This window comes from Ambystoma mexicanum, chromosome 1q (genome assembly GCF_040938575.1).
Source record: "Ambystoma mexicanum isolate Mex_15411 chromosome 1q, UKY_AmexF1_1, whole genome shotgun sequence".
In the NCBI taxonomy this organism is placed as follows: Eukaryota; Metazoa; Chordata; class Amphibia; order Caudata; family Ambystomatidae; genus Ambystoma; species Ambystoma mexicanum.
This window is the reverse complement of record NC_090922.1, coordinates 1,445,662,256-1,445,682,806: the sequence shown is the minus strand read 5'-3', so window position 1 is coordinate 1,445,682,806 and position 20,551 is coordinate 1,445,662,256. Positions and strand designations below refer to the sequence as shown.

The window sequence follows — 20,551 nt, the reverse complement described above, 5'->3', positions numbered from 1 at the left end:
TTTGCAAGACTTTGTGTCATTGACATAACAAGGGAAAGTCCCATAAGGTCCTACTCCTTTCTACAGAATTAACCTTTAATTTGACCATTTGTAGGTAACATTTGTGGCAGAGTGTTCTCACATTGTGATGGCTGTCAGAATAAGAATTTCTCACATGCATGAAGGAATGCATCGCACGCCATCAATCACTGGCATTCTGAAATTTCCTCATTGGGTTAATTATAACAGATTATGCCTACTTTTCAATCTATTGTCATCGAGCAACTGCCACCAAATTATTTTTGTTTTTAAGCTGCAGTCCTATTGCTGAGTTTAGTCTTGCATTTGTGTACACTGGGCAGAGACTCATGAATGCATTCATAGTTGCGGTTCATAGTGCATGTCTTTGGATTCAGTGCCCTTCTCTGCACACATGCAGTCAGTCACTGATGTATCAGACTCCTGGGGGAAAACATCGAGCCTCTTTTCCGTAAATACCCATGGTCAAAAGAATAAAGCCTTTTGTATGGTTGCTGCACCCATAAGCTTGGTCTATAGTCTTTCTTCCAGCTGTCAAAAATATTTCACTAAAAGTGTAGGTGCTCCTTGAGTACACATTGATCACTCTGTTGCACCTGAACGGGCAGGAATATTCAAAATGTATGTTCAGTTCGCAATGTGGCATTACTTCCCTGGGTGATGCTATGCTGCTGGGCACAGACCCACTCAGATACACTGTAGATTAGCTTTGCCCAATGTTGCTAGCAAGGGTTCATTATTAGTGCACACCATCAACTGCACAAAATGTAAATAGTACGTTTTTCAGTAGAGGATAGTGCTGGCAGTTAGCCTGTGCCTAAGAATTTCGTTTTGGGACAATTAAGGAAAATTAGTCTACAGTGAGGGAATCTCAAGCCACTTCCCAACTGCACTCTCCTGGTTGATCTGCCTTCTTCAATCTATGATGTGGATTTTCCCCAGTCTCCAAGATACCTTGGAGTCACAGCACAGCAACGTAGGCTGCTACCAAACAAGTGTCGGCACTGACGTCAGGTGCCTCTCTTCACCCGTCCCTGCTTGCAAATCAGGCGGGTGTGGGTTCCGCATTCTGACCCCATCCTGGCACAGATAAGGAGAGAGTTGAAGAGAGCTTCCTGGTGTCCAATAGGGCTTCATTTGCTAACGTCCATTGAACACAGTGAAGGATGTCACTTCCCTGTTACTCGCGTATGACTCCTTTCTGCAGTGCTGCACATGCGTCAGGCTAAAGGCTATTATGCAATGGCCCTGGCACAGGCCAAGCATTGAGAAGGTTGACGGGAAGCACCAATCTTTGCATATGAAAATAATCTAAATACTTTAAGATTATTTTCAAATACAAACACTTTGCATGGCAATACCCTGTCCGCTTGCATTATCGACTAATTGAAAGACACTAGCTCCACAGTGCAAATGGAGTTCAGTCTTGCGGGACAAGCAGAGTCCCGAAATATGAAGGCATGGTTCCCAGCCACCCATTACACATCAGCCACCACTCCTTTTGAATGCAGCTGAAGTTTCTCCATGGGGAAGAGAATGGAGTGATAGCATTGTCCACAGCTTGATTGCCTGCCGGTCTGGGCCGCTTAGCACTTCTCGTCATCAATCGGACAGTCATTTTCTAGGCTTTGTGGCAGGAAACTGCTGCGGTTTGAGTGGTTTGCAATTTCATAGTCGTCAAAGCTTGACTAGTGCACCCGCACATTTGTGTTAATGGCTCTCGGATCGAACTGTGGCGATCCAGCTGTAATGACAGGGTGCAGGGCAAGTGGTTCTCCTGCATTGGGACAGGCTGCGACTGGATGTGCTCTGTCTGCAGAATGCCCACATGCATGTCTTCTGTGTAACTACAGTTGATGCCTTGCAGTCTGTGTAATTGAACCATGGTATTAAACTAGTTTGTTAGGTGGAAGAATACTTACCCTCTGTATCATACTTGGATGGTTGACTGGTTAAAGTTATTCTTGTAGGGATTCAACACTAAAATGCTCAAATATAAAACACATACGCACAAACATTACATGGACACCAGGGCTTTCTCAGTGACTGCTATATTTAGGTCACTACTCCTGTGGTTTGTTAACTGAATGAATGTGATTACCAGCAATTGTGCTGCTTAACAGATTTTTTTCGAGGTTTGATCTAGGTGGCCGTCATTAAACACCTTCTACTGCAGGTGAAAATTCCTAAATACCACGGATTAATCCACTCATTTTATTGCCCTAGGACTTTACCCACTGAATGAGTAACAATTGAAGATGGATTGTGTTACTATGAGAACAAGTGACCAAAGAGCATTGCGTCAGTGACAGAAGATGTGCTGTCAGTTACTTACCCCTCCACCACAGAGACAGCACCTCTGCCGTGGTGCAACATTTGCATCAGTGTTCGTGCCTGACAGATCCCTGAGGAAGCAACGGTTACAACCTATCCCTATTTTAGACTTCTTGCAATCCACATTAAAGACTGAGTAAACAAAGGACAATGGAGCGGTAAGGCCACTTCCACCAGTCTCCCTGGGAGTTGACTGGAACTGGGGAAAACCTCTGCCATAGACCGAGGACACCACGCTTTTGTCATCCCTAGGGCCAGCATATCTTGCAAATTACTGAAATCGTGGATCCAAGTAGTAGGCAAACTGGCTGCATTGCTCACGAAAAACAGCTTGGCACTCTCTTTGGACATCACCGGGAGTAACATATACAAGGTTTTGCACGCTGCAGACACGTGCCCTTTCTGCCGAACTGCTCAGAAGAGGGGGCACCCAATGCTCGATGCAAGGTGGGAAGTGGAGGGGGAAGAGGCGATCTAAGAGGGGTTTTTAATGCAACAGATCATCCTTTCATTTATATGAATACACAGTCACAAACCATTGCTTTCCAACAAAAGGACCACTGCTTTTTCACAATGAAAACAGGTTAACTGCTTGCTAATATGTTTTATTCCCTACTTTTACAAGTATACAATACCAAACACTTTCAATAATATTTTAGTAAACGGAAAGAAAATTTGACTGACCAAGGGGGCAAGGTCAAACTGGTGGTGAGCGATCCGGTGAGGTATGGGTGGATCCCTTGGTCACTTTTGTCTTCATAGGCCAGTTCAATGCCCCACATGAACAACACTGGCTCTTAAAGGGCAACACAAGCAGCTCCACAGACTCGTGCGACAAGTGGTACATGTCTACTGAGGCAGTGTCGGACAGAAAGTCCCACACATACACAAATGGCATGGCATGGTGCGGTTACAGTTGTTACCCGCAGAGCTAAGTCAGAGAGAGACACAGCTCCTCTGAAGATGTCAGCACCCATGTATGGATGTGTGTGAATAGAAAATCAAAAGGGCGAACTGACCTTTTCAAGCTGCAGTCTGCCCATCTCATTCATAATCCTTAATAACAGAATCATGGCAAACCACTCCTGCTTCCCTACCAATCATCACACACCAGTGAAAACATTTGAACACAATCACCAAAAGGTGGATGGACTGGCAGGGTGTAAAAAGGAACGGGTGTCGGGATGAGGTTGGAGTTGGTCGCAAAAGGGAGGTGGGAGTACAAACTCAGGAGAAGATATGAGGCTGGAAACCCAGTACAAACCAGGATAGTGTGGGTGTCTGGAGAGCGAGGTTGCGGCAGGAGTCTGGGAAAGTGGAAGGTAGGGAAAGGAGTTTGTGAAAAGAGCTTGGGTGCAGAAGGTTGGAGGCGAGGGGGGAGAATAAGAATCGGGAGGATGAGGTATGGGATCATCAGGATGAAGAGGTTGGTTAAAGTTGAATGCCAGGAGGAGGTGGTTAAGGAACAGGTGTCGGGATGAGGTTGGAGTTGGTCGTCAAAGGGAGGTGAGAGTACAAACTCAGGTGAAGCTATGAGGCTGGAAAAGTGGTAGCTAGCAAAAGCAGGAAGGCTTAAAAGAACATGTTTGGCCCAAGGCATGGGGTTTGGGAGAGACCCTGATTTGTATGGGTTGAGGCCACGTGGGGAGGAGGAAGCATGTGGCGTGGCCTCGAAGAGAAGCAGGAGTAGAATAGTACCAGAGAGCCTTGTAAGCCAGGACCATACGATGGGGAGGTAGTACAGCCCCTCAGGAGCACGATTAAACGAACTGGGAGGAGTTAACCAGGTTAGCCCCGCTGTGGTAAATGTGAGAAACTCCAGTGGTCGTGTAGTTGCCAGAGCAGATACATCTCCACCTGAGCTACTTATTGATGGATCACACTAGAGGAGCACCACTTTTGGGCAGAAGTGAGAAGAGGGAAGACAACTGATATTAACATGGTGGGAAAATCGAGGAGGGAATCCTAGGGAATATAATTTGTGTTTGCTTCCTTTTTACTGTGAAGTGAGAGACTCTTGTTTGGCATTTTGGGACTTTGTTTACTACAGTTCATCAGAGTAGGGACAGTGAACGTATTCTGACCATTTCATGGGACCATTGGTTTTGGTGACTGTTCAATTTCTCACAAAGGGACTGTTGAAGAACCCCACTATACCCAATAAATCCAGGGAAGGGGCAGAGGGTGGAAGGTAGATACAGGACTAAACGACCTTCACTCAGAATGGGGTTTATGGTGGGAGATCTTTACGTAAATTGCTTCAGTTTGTCTGTTATCCTCAGAATAGAAGTAATAAGAGAATCAAAGAGTGCGAAAAAGAAAAATCCAGTTTGCCTTTGTCTCTTGTGACGATAATTTGCAGCTGAACATAACTACGCCCAACTTTCATCCACAGGCATGTCGCCATTTATTCAGGGATTTCACTCTAGAATCAAGGCACCCGCAAGAGGATTTGCAGGTTTACACACTTTATCTAAGCAACCGCCCCTTTTAAGCAAAGAAATGCTTAGAAAAACGTCTTCCAGCAAAGCCACTTTAAATGCGACTTACTTATTGAAAGATATCTCTCATAATGTTCACTCCTAGACACATTGCACTCGTGCAGCTTTTGGCTGTGTGACATGGTTTATATGCTGTTGGTGGAATGATGTGCCTTGAACAGTAGCTGGTATCAGTGTTAGTGTGAAAAGTGAAAAAAAAATAATACACACCAACTTGGAATAAAGACAGAAAACAGTAAAAAAAAGAATGCTTACACCCCACACAATCCTCAGTGTTCCCTGTGCCGCAGCCCTTCATAGAAGAAATGCCCCAGCAATACAAGATGCAAGAGGGAATCACATGCACAGTCATTTACAACACACATGGAAAGGATGGGCCACAGGGCATGCCACACCTCTGGTTTCCCATCTGCCTATCTCACACACCAACCTGGTATCGGTCTGAGTGGTGGAGGTCGTCCGTAGAACGTGGCGAGGCGGTGGGCGAGTCTCCTTCACGTTTGATGGACGCTGATAACAGAACTGACTGCAAGAGAGGAAAGAGGACAAGGCAAGGTCAGTGATGGAGGTTCAGGGTTAGTGGTGGAGAATTAGCAGTGACTATGCAGGGTCGGCACTGTATGTGGCGTATGTCATGCTCTGTCTGTTAAAACTGCTTCATCATGCCATGTTTACTACCCAACATTCCATGCGGTCAACAGTTGAGGCTTGTGGATCTGCTTGAATAATCTGCTATGCATAGGCCGACATCTAGTGGTAGTCGCGGAGCATTACATTATTTGGTTTCGAAACTCAAAAAGGGACGTCGACAGGACATGCCAGTAATATTATCCCTAGTGTGACGTCCACTGTACCCATGGTCCTTTATGCGTCGAGGTCCTTCAGATTGTTTTTTTTCCGCCATCATAGTCTGACGCAAGTTGCAAAGTTCCTTCTTTCTGGCTAATGCCATTGATTATATACGTTTTTAAAAGTTAGATTTCTTCCTATCCTTTCGACAGCCGTACCACCGTAAGATCTTCGTCAACGGTTTGCAAGGACAATTTCTTTGTCGACGATGACTTCTTCTACTGTCTCAACTAACTTTGACTGCGGCCTAACTGGGCCTCAACGGGCCTCTGCCCTTCACAGTAGGGAGAGTGGGGGGAGTTGATAACTTCTTTCCTTTTAAAGAATGCCTATTTCCCTATTCTTCCTTTTCCATCACCAAGCTACCATTTTGCATACTATGGAAAACACCATTTAAATGTTGCCCTGCCTGTAACGGGAAGTTTAGTTTCCCTGGAAGGACTCACACAGGGTGTGTAACCTCTGCCTCCCCAGGGACCACCCCGAAAAGCATTGCAAGTTCTGCAAACATTTTCGGCCCAAGACACAAAAGGACCATAAGACTAAGTGTTGAGCCCATCACGCCATGGTGGCTGAGGCCACTATGGACGTGGAGGCAGCCTCCAGCGATGTCAGCATCCTAAGTGACGCTGAGGGCGATCGGGACCCGACGGTTTCCCACGTGTGAGCCTGCAACTCCGTCAGGCAGGCCCTCTGTTCTGCAACAGAGACGACACCCAGCGGCTCAAGCACCCACACTGCACACCACACAAAACACACCGCCATGGCGGACAGTCGGAACGCTTCGACCGATAAGCCACACTGAGGGTTGAAGGGAAGGTCCGAAAAATACCTGTCCTCTGGGCCATCGTGTTCGCCACATGATAGGTCCTCAAAACGGACAATGATGTCTGTTTTGGACACCGCAAACAAAACTGACAAATCCTCGGATACCGGTGAACTTGCGCCAAAAGACACTTCGGCCCTTTCCAATAACTCCAAAATGACAGAGCTCATTAAAAAAACCTGCCCCAGACACTCTCCTCCAGTCCAAAACGTTGAATAACACCAAATCCTCGACCCCACTACCCACTAAAACCCCTATTTTAAAGGATAAAGAATCCTCTGTCCATATTGATACCTTTTCATGGGCAATGCACCACAAACAACCCTCTACATCAGAGAGTATCTCTACCCCTGTTCCCACAGGTTTCCCAAGCTTCACCCAATGGACCCATGAACAATTGGACCGAGTAATGCGGAGAATGTCATGCTTTGTTGATCAACACCCTGATCAACTGTCCAACCTACATGGGCCCTCACAAGTGGAGGCAGCTAAAAACCAGTCTGCCACCAAAAGACCACTACTCGACACTGCCCAGCCAAGCACTTCACAGACTATGCCTGAAGACTTATACTACATTGACACTTCAGGCTCTCAAGACCCTGGTTCAATAGCAGACCAAGGGGCCATAAATGACACAGACCAGTATTATGTTGACGACATTGAGTCTACATCATACAATCTCTGGACAAACATGACCAACCAGTGGCTGACTCCCCTGTGGATAATCAGCTGCACTATAATGAGCTCCTCTTAAAGGCTGCAGAACATTTTAAAATCGATACCCAAAAGGCACAAGTCGACATGGACTTTGTAAAAGACATCCTTGGGGATAACCGGTCTGCAGCACAATTTATACCACTCCTGCAGTCCACCCAGAGACGCGTTCATCCTTCATTACTTGCCCCCAACCTTACAAGGGCAGTTAACCCTTAAATTTAAACGATGTTCAGACCAGCCCCCTCCAACCCATTACACATCCGGGGTCAATTAAAGCTCTCTCGTCGTAACTATGTCATTTGGCATTTATATAGCGCTCTATATATCATTGGTATGACCTCAAAGCGCTGGTAGGTTGAATGCCCTGCGGGGACGGTAGTCAGTTGAGAGAATAGGGTGTTGTAGGGTGCTTGGGTACACCCGTTATGTGTCCAGCTGATGTAATTGCCTTATGGTAGCTGCATCCTAGCATTAGGTGTGGTGGGATTGATATCAGTTGAATGCAGTCTGACGGGTGGACACCAAGACTGGGTTCTGGCTATGTTGGGCCTGTCGGACGCTCATGCGTGCAGCTAGGCCGGTTTGTCATGGGATATAGCTGTGTTTTATTAGAGTGATTAGGTGTTTGTGTTAATGTTGGTTTGTGAGCAGCTAGGCTGAAATTATCGAGTGGTATAGCTGCACTCTAATTGAGTGATGGTGTAGAGAAGAGAGTAAGCATAGTGATATGGGGAGGTGAGATTTTGGGTTGAGTTATGATCTAAAACGTAGGGTTGAGTTATGATCAAAACATAGGTGACAGAACTATCTCTATTGTGCAGCACATGTAAGTGGGTCACTGTTATCACAGGGGTACTTTCAAGATGGTCCAGGTTCCGCAATAGACTGGTCTTCACATATAACAGAAGGAACGAAAGGCACATCCAGATTCGAGAACCCCGCAGAGCAGGAGAGAGGCCAGGCATCCCAGCACACCATGCCATCAACAAAGGGGAGGCTACACCTAGCTTTTAGAGTCCATGTTTGCTTAGCATTCACAATTCTATCCAAGTGTGGCATCCGCCAACACCCAAAATCATGTCTAGATGCGACGCAGGCCACTGGCCACGCTTCCATCTGAGCGTGGCACTTGGAACAAGTTACTTACCTGTAACTGTTGTTCTCCAGCATGGGTCTGGCATGGATTCACATGCTCATGAATATTCCCCGTCGTCAGGTCGGGAATCCTCGGTATAGAAAAAAATCAGTATCAGTTTCGTTTCTGATCTGTCTTTCTTAGTAGTAACCAATCGCTGGTCTCTGGGTCATACTGCCCCCAGCCAATGACTGCCCTCTCCCTAAGCCCCGCCTCTGGCAGCCATCCTCAGATTTGGTAGCACGTAAAGTGGCAGTATGATCAAGTGAAGAGCTGCAGAGGGGTAGGCGGGAGGGTTCGCATGTGAATCCATGCCAGACCCATGCTGGAGAACAACAGTTACAGGTAACTTGTTCCTTCTCCAGCATGGGGTCTGGCATGGATTCACATGCTCATGAATAAGAGAATACATAGCAGTACACACATGCACAACCACGGGAGGTGGCAACAGGCTCAACATTAAGCAATACAACAACTCAACATTAAGCATCTCTTACCTCCTCACCAGGCTCAACTTAGGTGAACAGGTTGCGCAGCACTGCTTGGCCGACCCTGGACTCCTCCCTGGAGTCCCGATCGACGCAGTAGAATCTTGTGAAGGTGTGCGTCGACCTCCACGTCGCAGCCCTGCAGATGTCTAGCAGGGGCACACCAGACAGGAAGGCCGTGGTAGCAGCGATCGCTCTGGTCGAATGGGCTCTCGGACGGCCGGGCAGCGGTCGGTTCGCCAACCGGTGACAGTGCATGATGCAGCCGGAGAGCCATCTGGAAATGGAAGTCTTCGAGAGAGCCTTCCCTTGTTTCACAGTCGCAAAGTTCACAAACAGCTGTGACGTCTTCTGAAAACTCTTCGTGCGGTCCACATAGAACTTCAGCGCTCTAGCTACATCCAGCGAGTGCAAAGTCCTCTCGGCCGGCGACGAAGGCGACAGGAAGAAAACTGGCAACACCAAGGGCTCATTGAGGTGGAAGTCGGACGGCACCTTGGGCATAAAGGAGGGGTGCATCCTCAGCACCACCCTCGTGTCATGAAAAGTCAAGTATGGAGGCTTGCAAGATGGGGCCTGGATCTCTCCCACTCGTTGTGCGGAGGTGATGGCCACGAGGAAAGCTGTCTTCCATGACAGGAACTTCAGAGGCGCCGAATGCCTAGGCTCGAATGTGGCCCCCATGAGCCTGGTCAGCACCACATTAAGCTCCCACGCCGGGGCAGGAGCCCTCACCGGCGGAAATGATCGGAATAGTCCCTTCATGAATTCTTTCACCAGGCGATGAGACCACAAGGACACCCGTCCCGTAGCCCTGGTATATCGGGAGATTGCAGCCAGATGTATTTTGTTGGAGGCGGGAGCCAATCCAGCTTTGGCCAGCGACAGTAGGTACGGCAGTACTTGAGGGGCCGTAATCCGCAGAGGGTTAATCTTCTGTGCACGGCACCAGACAGAGAACCTCTTCCATTTATGTCCGTAGCACTTGAGAGTTGAGGACGCTCTGGCCTTTGCAAGAACCTCTCTGCAGTCGGCTGGGATGTCGTACCCTCCAAACTCTAGTGCTGCAGGAGCCAGGCCTGCAAGTTCAGCGACTCCGGGTTGTGGTGAAGAATGGTGCCTCCTTCTCTGGAGAGAAGGTCTGCGTCCGTCGGCAGCTTGACTGGTGTGGACGTTGACAAGTCCAGAAGGTCCGGGAACCAGATCTGTCTCAGCCACGCCGGTGCGACGAGGATCATCCTGCACCGGGACCTCTTGAGCTGGTTGATGAGCCGGAGCAGCAACGGCAGCGGAGGGAATGCATAAAGAAACAGGCCGTCCCAGGGGAACGAGAAAGCATCGCCCATGCTCCTCGGATGGGGGAACCTGCTGGCGAACCTCCGGCACTTGGAATTCGTCGCCGTCGCGAAGAGATCGATTTGGGGTTCGCCCCATCGTCGGAAGAGTCGATCCACTTGATCCTGGTGTAGTTCCCACTCGTGGCATGAGCGCAGCTCCCTGCTGAGTGAGTCGGCTATCGTGTTTTTTATTCCTGCCAGATGAAGAGGCACCAGAAACATCCGTTGGGCGACTGCCCAATGCCACAGATCCTGGGCTACCTTGGAGAGGGCCGGGGACCTGGCTCCGCCCTGCTTCCGGATGTAGAACATAGTGGTGGTGTTGTCGGTGAAGATCCTCACCACCTTGCCCTTCATGGACGGGAGAAAGGACCTGGGGCCCAGAACACTGTGCGGAGCTCCAAAATGTTGATGTGGAGTGACTTCTCCTCCGGGAGCCAAAGGCCTCTTGCGTGAAGATCTCCGGAGTGCGCTCCCCAACCTTCCAGGGAGGCGCCGTCGTCACCTGGTGAGCTGGGATCTGAAAGTCCGTGCCCGCCGACAGATGGGAGTGGGTACCCCACCACCGGATCGCCCAACGGAACGTCTCGTTGAGAGGGATCCTGTCCTCGAAGCTGCCCGTCGACTGGACCCAGCAGGTGTCCAGGAACTCTTGTAAGGGGCGCATCCGAAGCCTGCAAAGGCGCACCAGATAAATGCAGGAGGACATCATCCCGAGGAGGGACTTGATAGATCTTACCCTGGCCATGTCCGTGGCCAGCAGACGCTGCACCTTGACCAGAATGGTCCTGTCCTTTCCTCCGACGGCAAGGCCAACCGCGCCACTGTGTCGAGCTTGGCTCCCAGAAACAGGGCGACTTGCAATGGAACCAGGTGGGATTTTGGAATGTTGATGGAGAATCCCAGGTCCGTGAGCAGCTGGACGGTCTTCGCAGTGTGCTCCACGGCGAGCTCCCTCGTCCTTGCCCGGATGAGCCAGTCGTCCAGGTAGGGGTAGACGTGGATCCACTGTAGGCGCAGCCACGCCGCCACCGGTGCGAGGCACTTGGTGAACACCCTGGGTGCCGACTTCAATCCGAACGGGAGGGCCTTGAACTGGTAGTGCCGCCCTTGGACCACGCACCTGAGGAACTTTCGGTGTCTTTTTTAGAATGGGGATGTGGAAGTACGCATCCTCCAAGTCCAACAACGACAGGAAATCGCCCTCCTCCAGCTGTCCCAGCACGTGCTGGAGGGTGACCATACTGAACTTCTGCACCTTGATGTACTTGTTCAGTCGGCGTAGGTCCAGGATGGGTGCCATCCTCCTGTCTCCTTTTTTACGAGGAAGTACCTTGAGTAAACTCTGGAGCCCCGAAGCCTCTTTGGGACGAGCTCGATGGCACCCTTCTTGAGCATCGCCCTTACTTCCAGCTGTAGTTGATGGACGTGATTTTCCTTCCTGGCCACGGGTGGAACGTGAGGGCACTTCTTCTGAAACTCTAGGGCGTGCCCTTGGGCCAGGGCGTCCAGCACCCAACGGTCGGTGGAGATGGACTCCCACACGCTGACGAACCTCGCCAGCCGGCCTTCCACCGGGGTGCTTCGGCGGGGTCCCGACCCCACGGTCGGTTCAATCTTGTTTGGAGGCCGCCTTGCCTCCTTGACCTCCCTGTCGACGACGACGGGCACCACCTGGCTTGCCGCGTCCCCTGTAGGCTTCCTGGGACGAAGATCTTGCCGCTTGGCGGTACGTGGAGGAGCCACTGCCGGATCCCTTGGAGGCACCTTGTCTGCCTCCGGAGGTCCGAGAGGACGGGCGTCGTTGTTGGAGCACTCCCAGTGCCTGGGCAGTCTCTGTGTCTGTCTTGATGGCCTGAAGGGACTCATCAACCGCCTTCCCAAACAGGTTGTTCCTGTCGAAGGGCATGTCCAAAACCTTGGCTTGTACGTCCTGGCGGAAATCCGTGGCCTTGAGCCATCCTCGTCTCAAGCAAATGCTGTTGCCCAACTGACAGAAACCGGTGTCAGCGATGTCCGTTGCCACCGTGATGGCGTGGTCCGAAGCAATCTCACCCTCCTGTAGGATTTCAAGGGCCTCAGCCCTTTTGGCGTCCGGAAGGAAGTCTAACAGAGGGGCGATTTTGAACCACAACTCCCTGTCGTAGCGGGCTACGATAGCCAGGGCGTTGGCCGCCTTGATAGTCGTCGCTGCGGATGAGATGATCCGTCGTCCCATCGTGTCCAACTTCCTGCCCTCGCCGTCCGGCGGGGAGGTTGATGTCGAGGCCGATGCCCCCCCCAGCTTTCTTCTTTGCTGCCGCCGAGATGACCGAATCCAGGGTAGGTTGTGCCCGAAGGCACAAGGGGGCAGCGTCGGGGACCCGGTACTTCTTCTCGTACCGGTCCCTCTTTGCCGGCGCCGCGGCAGGGTTCTTGAGGAGGGCGAGCCCTTCATCCCAGATGTCATCAAGAAGCGGTACGGCGAGGACCGTCTTCTTTTTATTTAGCCTCGCGCCGTTGGTAAAGGAACCCTTCTTTCTTCTTCTCTTCTGGGCAGTGCTGGAAAAGCTCGGATGCCCTGGAAATCATGGCATGAAAGGATCCAATCTCATCGGGCGGGGACGCCCGAGCAGGGGGTGACGGGAGACACGTCCCGTCATTGCCTCCGTCGTCATCTGTACCTGTCGTAGCCGTGTCCATGCCTGTATCATCCCTGTGGGTAGTAGACCGGGGGGAAGGCACAGCAGTCCACAGAGGTGGGAGAGGTGGCGTAGGATGCGTCGTCCTCCTCTTATGCGGTGGACTTTCCGAAGGTCCTGGCTCCGGTTCCCCCGTTGGGTCTGGCTCAGGTACCTCCGTCGGGGGAAGGGGCAACCTTGTCCTTATCTCCGTGCATAAGGACTGAATCGCTGACAAAATGGCCGCCGAAGTATCCCTCCCGATGGGCTGGGCCTCTTCCACAACTTCGATGAGCTCTTCTTCAGAGGTCGTGTCCATATCCACGATGACCACCAGCCACTCCCCCACCTTTTCCAACGAGGACTTCGTCGGGGTCTTCTCAATGGGCCTGAAAGACAACTCCCTCCGTGGTGGCAGGGAGACTCTTGGTCCTGAGGGCGCCTCCACTGGTGTAGCCTCCACAGGCTGAGCCAGGGCCGCGGCAACATCCTCAATCGAGGTCTTAGCAGGGTGAATTAAGGCCATTGTCACCTTCTGGACGCCTGAGGCCTTCACCTTGGGGGGAGGGTCCGAGCCTCGCTCCCCCTCTGCCGGAATCTTCGAGATCGACCGGGGCCTCTCCAGAAGCTTTGCCGGGTTCTCGGACTTCCTCTTACCCGAGCCAGAGCGTTGGCTCGTGGTTGATGGCGCCGGGGAGGATGCGCCCTGCCTGGCAGCCAAGGAGCCCGACCGTTCGGCGCTTAGCCTTTTGTTGGGCCCCCGTCGCCGGGGCGCCGTCACAGGACTAAGAAGACCACTCCGACTTCTTTTTCTTCTTCTCGCCTGACGGGCTCTTCCAGCTAGTTGGCGAGACGGAGGTGGCGATCCTTCATGGTCCGCTCCGACATGTTCCCACAAAACGCACAGTCCTTCTCTGTGTGCGTCTTGTCCTCATGGAGACAGTAGAGGCATAACGAATGCTCGTCCTCCTTGAAAACATTCTGAAGCTGGCATCCAGGGCAGGTCCTGAACAGCTTCCCGGGCGTCGAGCTTCTTTTCTCCTGGGCCATGTCCGGGGTAGGGCTCGGAACTTCTGGAATCCTCCAAAAGCGTAACTCGACGAAAACTTCACCCTTGAGGGGCGTAGAAAACTCCGAAACGGATCCCTGTTGATCGGATGTAGAAACGGTGGAGCTTGAGGCTCTATTTAACCGTAAAATGAGAAAAAACTCCTGAAAAAGCGCGAAAACACAGCAAAAACTCGAGAGCTACAGCACGAGGACTCCCAACACTTGAACGTGCGGTAAAAATCTGAGGATGGCTGCCAGAGGCGGGGCTTAGGGAGAGGGCAGTCATTGGCTGGGGGCAGTATGACCCAGAGACCAGTGATTGGTTACTACTAAGAAAGACAGATCAGAAACGAAACTGATACTGATTTTTTTTTCTATACCGAGGCTTCCCGGCCTGACGACGGGGAATATTCATGAGCATGTGAATCCATCCCAGACCCCATGCTGGAGAACCTTAATATTCACAGTTCTATCTAAGTGGGCATTTACTTAACGTACACAGTTCTATCCAAGTGTGGCATTTCCTTAACAGTCACAATTGTATCCAAGTGGGCATTTCCTTCACATTCACAATTCTAAGTGTGGCATCAGCCAACGCCCAAATCATGTCTAGATGCGACGCAGGCCACTGGCCACGCTTCCATCTGAGCGTGGCATTTCCTTGACATTCACAATTCTAGTGTGGCATCCACCAACACCCAAAATCATGGCTCAAAGTGTCTACAGTTCTATCTAAGTAAGTGTGGTGAAAGTGATGTTCTTCTTGCAAGCTATGCTATTGGGTAAGGTAAAGTAAGGTAGAGTGGAGTCGCAGGACTTTCTGGAGTAGAGTGATTGCTCAACTTGCCACACTGCTGGTTGACGGCTGGCCGCTGGCTTCCCCTGCTGACACAGTTTGGAGCCACCTCTGTGGAACCCGCCCTTTGCCTTGGAGTAGGGGGCTGCCCTGGGGAGGCCAGTGAAGACCATCTATTGAGCCAATTACCGAGGCTGGTGGGCTGGGAGGCGGGAGGAGTGAGGGAAGAAAGGGGGAGAGAGAGAGAGAGAGAGAGCTTGGAGCGAGGGCCAGGGGGACACAGACAATTTCGGAAATGGCAAAAACTTGAGGCCCAAGGGGGCCAGCTACCTTGTGCACTCACCTGCAACGCCATACAAAAAACTGGTGAGAAGGGAGCAGTGCCGGAATACAGCCTCAGTAGGGCCAGAGCAACTAGCCAGTCACAATGGGGGGTGAGCTGCGAGGCAGGGAGGGAAGGAGGGAGGGAAGGAAGGGGAGAGAGAGCGCACAGAGCGTGGGGTGGGGGGGGCACAGATTATTTCAGAAATGGCAAAAACTTGAGGCCCAAGGGGGCCAGCTACCTTGTGCACTCACCTGCAACGCCATACAAAAAACTGGTGAGAAGGGAGCAGTGCCGGAATACAGCCTCAGTAGGGCCTGAGCGACTAGCCAATCACGTAGGGTGGTGGACTGAGAGGCGGAGGGAGGGAAGGAAGGAATGGGGGAGAGAGCTTGGAGCGAGAGCCAGTGGGCACAGACAATTTCAGAAATGGCAAAAACCGAGGCCCAAGGGGGCCAGCTACCATATGCACTAACCTGCGATGCCATCCAAAAAACAGGCGAGCAGGGAGCAGTGCCGGAATACAGCTTCAGTAGGTCCTGAGCAACTAGCAAATCACGGAGCGGGGTGGGCTGGGAGGAAAGAGGGAAGGAAGGGGGAGAGGGAGCCCGGCCGGGGGGCACAGACAATTTCAGAAATGGCAAAAATCGAGGCTCAAGGGGCCAGCCACCATGTACACTCGCCTGCAATGCCATCCAAAAAAAAAGATACCATAAGGAGGAGAGCGGGCACACCCTTAGCCTCTGCTGAAGCCCCTCCTGACAAGGAGAGTAAGAAAATATATACACTGGGCAGGAAGGTAGCCTATCTTGGCTGCATATCAGGTTAGGATAAGGATGTCGAGACTTGACTATGCCAACTCCCTCTACCTCGGGGTCCAAGCATACCACCTCATTAAACTACAAAGAGCACAAACCACTGCAGCCAAAATGCTCCTAGCACTTGGACCAAGAGACCACACCTCTCCAGCTCTCGGAACTCTCCACTGGCTCCTGGTTGGACGAAGGGCTACTTTCAAAACCCTATGCATCACCCACCGAGCAGTGCACAAAACCGGCCGGTATACCTACAGGACAAGCTTAAACCCTACAACCCACCGTGCACACTAAGATCAAGCTCCGTCCTCCTTTTAGTGATACCAAACACCAACTCAGGTTAGGAGGATCCTCGTTCTCAGCCTTGGCCCCCACTCTAAGGAACGTGCTTCCACCCCACATTCAACACACACACTGAAGACTACCGGTCTTTCCGCAAACTACTGAAAACGTGGCTCTTCCCATAATGAATCGACGCATAGAGCAAATGGAATGAATAGTCACAATAAACAGAAATCCAGGGTTGTTTGAACAAAGGAAATAAACATTTTAAAAAAGCAAAGGGAGTGGATGGAATGGATGGAACAGATGAAACTGATGGATCGCATGGAGCAGATGCAACAGACTGAGTGGATCAAACATTTAGAGTGGATGGAACGGATGAGAAGGATGGAACGGACGGAGTAAATGGAAATGATGGAACACATGGAGAAGATGGAAATGATGGAACGCATGGAGCAGATGGAACAGACTGAGTGGACGGAACAAAGAGTAGATGGAACGGATGAGAGGGATGGAACGGATGGAGTGGATGGAACGGACAGAGTAAATGGAACGTATGAGTGGATGGAAATGATGGAACGCATGGAGCAGATGGAACAGACTGAGTGGACAGAACAAATAGAGTAGATGGAATGGATAAAATGGATGAAACAAGGACACAGTTCCATTACCAGCTTCACGGCCTTCTGTGCCCAAGTCTCTTTAGGTATCAAAGTCTCTTGATTTAGAGGGCCTGATGTACCAAACGTACCTTTAACAGTACTCCAGTCAGCTCTTCACCCTGGATCCCCCTCAGCCAGGCCCAGATCTCTTTAATAACCACAATCTTTACTTTGCATCCCCTCTGCCGGGCTCAGATCCCTTTTACACAGTCTCCCTCAGCCAGGCTCGGACCAATTGCAGTTCAAATAAGACTTTCAAACTTTTCCGTTGTAGGGCCACTTCGATTTTACAATTCACAATATAGACTTTCAGTTTGATACCTAATAAAGACCTTTGACTGAGCACCCATGTGGTGCCGGACCACTCTGTATATGGTATCTATCTTGGTTTCAAAAGTTCAATCCCTCCTTGGATGTTCAATTAAATATAATGTGTTGCTCATCATTAAGTGACTTCAATTCAGCAAGCCCACTAAGTCAGTGCCTCGTCTGGGACGCCCAAGGGAAGCCCTTATTTATATATTTTTATGACAAGTTATACTCTGGATGATAAACCCTTATATAACGCCCCTCTCTTTGAATCCCCCTGACCTCACTGAGCCAAGAAGTAGGTTTGTTTTGCAATTTAAAAGATTTATTGGAAAAATTAAACAATATATATCACACTTTTATTATAAATTAATATTTGATATCACACTTAAGAATATGACAGTGATCAACAATGGATAATATTACAATTGTACGCTTATTTAATTACTTGGGAGTTGGTATAGGAAGGAAAAGGTAACTGAGAATGCTTTTATGGTTTCAAGGAAAAACAATGATGGAAAGAATGCAGTACAGAAATAAACTGATAGGGTTTCACACGAGATAATATGTTCCCTTTTCCCCTGGTGGTAATTTACTCCCCCCCCCCCCCTATGCAATATAAGGAGATGGAAGTAAAGCACACAGTTTTCAGGAATACAATCACAATACAATACAATACTAATTTCAGGTGTCCCCCCCCCATAGCAAGTTTAGAGAAACAGGGATGCTTTTAAACACTGTCAAAATTACTTTTAATTGTGGTATGCAAAGAAGGTAAAAATATGCTAAAAATGATTTTAATTCCCGATAGGAGATTCAGGGTAGGTGCCAGCTACTTTGAATTAGTTCAGGTCAACCTAACAATGATTGATAAGGGATTATCAGGTTGAAAACGAATTTCAGCAATGCAAGCCAAAGCAGCTATTTTTGACAGAAAACGAAATTGAGCGAAATGACAATTCGCGGCAATTTTTCCAAATGCGCCGAGCGCGATTACGGAAAAACTATAAGGAGTAGAAAGTCGGTTTAGGGCTTGTTGGAAAGCTTAGATTCTTAGCTTTAAAATGAAAGTTAAATCTCGCGGTTCCAAAGATACGGACGATTTTGTGAAGGTAGTTTTTCAGAAATGAAATAATGATTCAAAATGGCAAAATGACACTTTTAAAGGTATAAAATCGGAGAAGGGATACACGATTCTATGATGTAGTTCTGGACAGGTTAAAATGGTTTGAATCATATTATTTTAGACTAAGAGATTGGTTCTGGCACAGTTCTAGCTGAGTACTTGCACTATAAATTTGAAATAGGCCGTCAAGATCTGGTCAGGTTGGCTGCGGTTCTCTCGCCACGGACGGTCTTTAGTACCGGTTCTGCTCACAGCGATCTGGTCTGGGTCTGCTAGCGGCACTGCGGTCTGGTCTGGGTCTCTGGTGCTGCTGGTCTGGATCAAGTGGATTCTGGATACAGCACTGCTTTCTGGGTACTGGCACAGGGTTCTAGGCCAGAATCAAACAGCTTGCCCGGCTGTTGAATAGTTTGGTTAGGTTTGCTGGATGCTGAGGCCCGCTGAGAAGAGTTCAGCTGTTTGGGTTAGGCCTCTCTGCTTTAAGTTCTGGCTTGGTTCTGGATCTATCTGGAGTTGAGTTCTGGATCTTGAAGTCGTCCGGCAAAATGCTTTGCAAGAAAATGGAAAGTGAGTGTCTTGCCTGTCAAAAGCAGTCTCTTTTTATGTGTTTTGAAAATGGGTGTGTGCGTGGGCATAACTAAGCCTGCCCCTCACAACTTATCATTGGCCAAGCTCTCCTCTCTCCCTTGATTGGGGGAAGGAATGGAGTGTCATCAGGCATTAATTGTATGGCATACAGAAAGAACACTTCCCTTGTCAATTTGCACGCAAATCTATTTTTGATCCAAATACATATTTATCTATGTACCATTTTTCTAATATTATATGTCCAGTTAACATATTTTCTGTAGCACCAAACCATCCGATCCCTGTCTTTGTAAGATGTTGTGTCCACTTATGACAGAATTCTGCCCTTTTCATCAAGAACACAACCTCTAAACTTTTCCAGAATGTACACAAACATGCACAAGGAATATGGGCATCAGATGATAAAGTGTCAGATTTTTAACATACAGACATTCGAAGTAATACCTTATTTTCCGCTACTACCCCCCAGAACATACTACAGAGTCCGAACACCTCTTAAAATGTCCACAGAAAAATCACAAGAATAATGATATTAATTCTATAATTTTGACAAGTCCGTACTATGAATTAGCCATCCTTTTAAAATTATGCTCTGGCCCAGAGGGGTGTGGTTTCCCAAAGCACATGGTGGAATTTCTGGTTTGTCCACTTCCTCCAACTTGGGTTGCTCACAGAGGCACTGCTCCTCCCAGTTTCTTCCAAGAGGAAGCCATTTATTACCCCCCCCCCCCTAATTTAACATTTGCCTGAGCCAAGGAAAGCTCATTGTTCTGTTTCCCTGCTTCCAGGTGCTCCTCCCCTGATTCAATCAGAGAGGTGTAATCTCCTTTTGGTGGGAACAGCAGAAGGCAGCCAGGCCTGCGAATGCAGTGGCTGGGCAAGTTTCAACTCCTGTCGGGGGGTAGTTGCCGGGCAGAATTCAATCTCTTCAAGCCAGGCTTCAGCCAAATGTCACTTTTGTTCCCAGTTTTTCTTCATTCAAATCAAACTTACAATTTTTACACATGCAGCTAGAACGCTGATTCTAAGTTCAAAACTGTGACATTTAAACAGTTGCAACCTATGTGACACTCAAAGTAGGTCACTCATTTATTTTAAACATTTCGATTTTAGTGGCTTTAAGTCCAATTTCACTTCAGCTGCTGACATCCACAGGTCAGCCAGTTTTGTTATAAACATTGTTTTGGCTCTTCATCTTTCCAGATTTTGTATGCACATAAGACTACATTCTGCCAAATGTCTGCTGGTGTTCAGTGAGATTTTTGAATATCTTGCAATGTTTAAAATAGGCATTTTTAGCTTGCATTTCAGAGAAACAAAGGTGATTTCAAAGCGCTTTTTTTGAGCTAACAGGCACTGCTGTTTTTCCTTTGGCACCACGTTTCACTCATGGCGCTTCTGGCCCATCACGCTCGCACTGGTGGGTGGCAGGTCATGCGACCATTTTGGTGTGCGCAAAACTGCGCGGTTTTCCTGGATTCTGGCGCAAATGTGGGCTTTTCAGCCATCTTGGATTTTCTTGGATTTTCTAAGCCCACAGCACCAAATGTTGCAGCATAATAACTTGAACGTGGGTCAAGACACCCAACATCATATATGCCTCACACACTGTTTCTTCAGATTGCTTCATACAAAGTTGCTGCTCACAACCTTGTTCCTTACACAGAGGTCTGCCATCAGTCTCCCTGACTCACCGGCTGTGCTGACTTTAATGGTGCTGCTTTGTTATAGGAGTG

At 49.4% G+C, this 20,551-nt stretch overlaps 1 protein-coding gene across 7 annotated transcripts in view; it reads right to left on the bottom strand.

The window, feature by feature from the left end:
- RNF220 (ring finger protein 220) overlaps positions 1 to 20,551 on the bottom strand; it is an 856,068-nt gene that overhangs the window by 226,566 nt on the left and 608,951 nt on the right. For all 7 annotated transcript variants that reach the window (XM_069642322.1, XM_069642324.1, XM_069642323.1 and 4 more), the window contains one exon: positions 5,284 to 5,379. In XM_069642322.1, the coding sequence (XP_069498423.1) occupies positions 5,284 to 5,379 (96 nt within the window). The remainder of the gene's footprint in view (positions 1 to 5,283; positions 5,380 to 20,551) is intronic.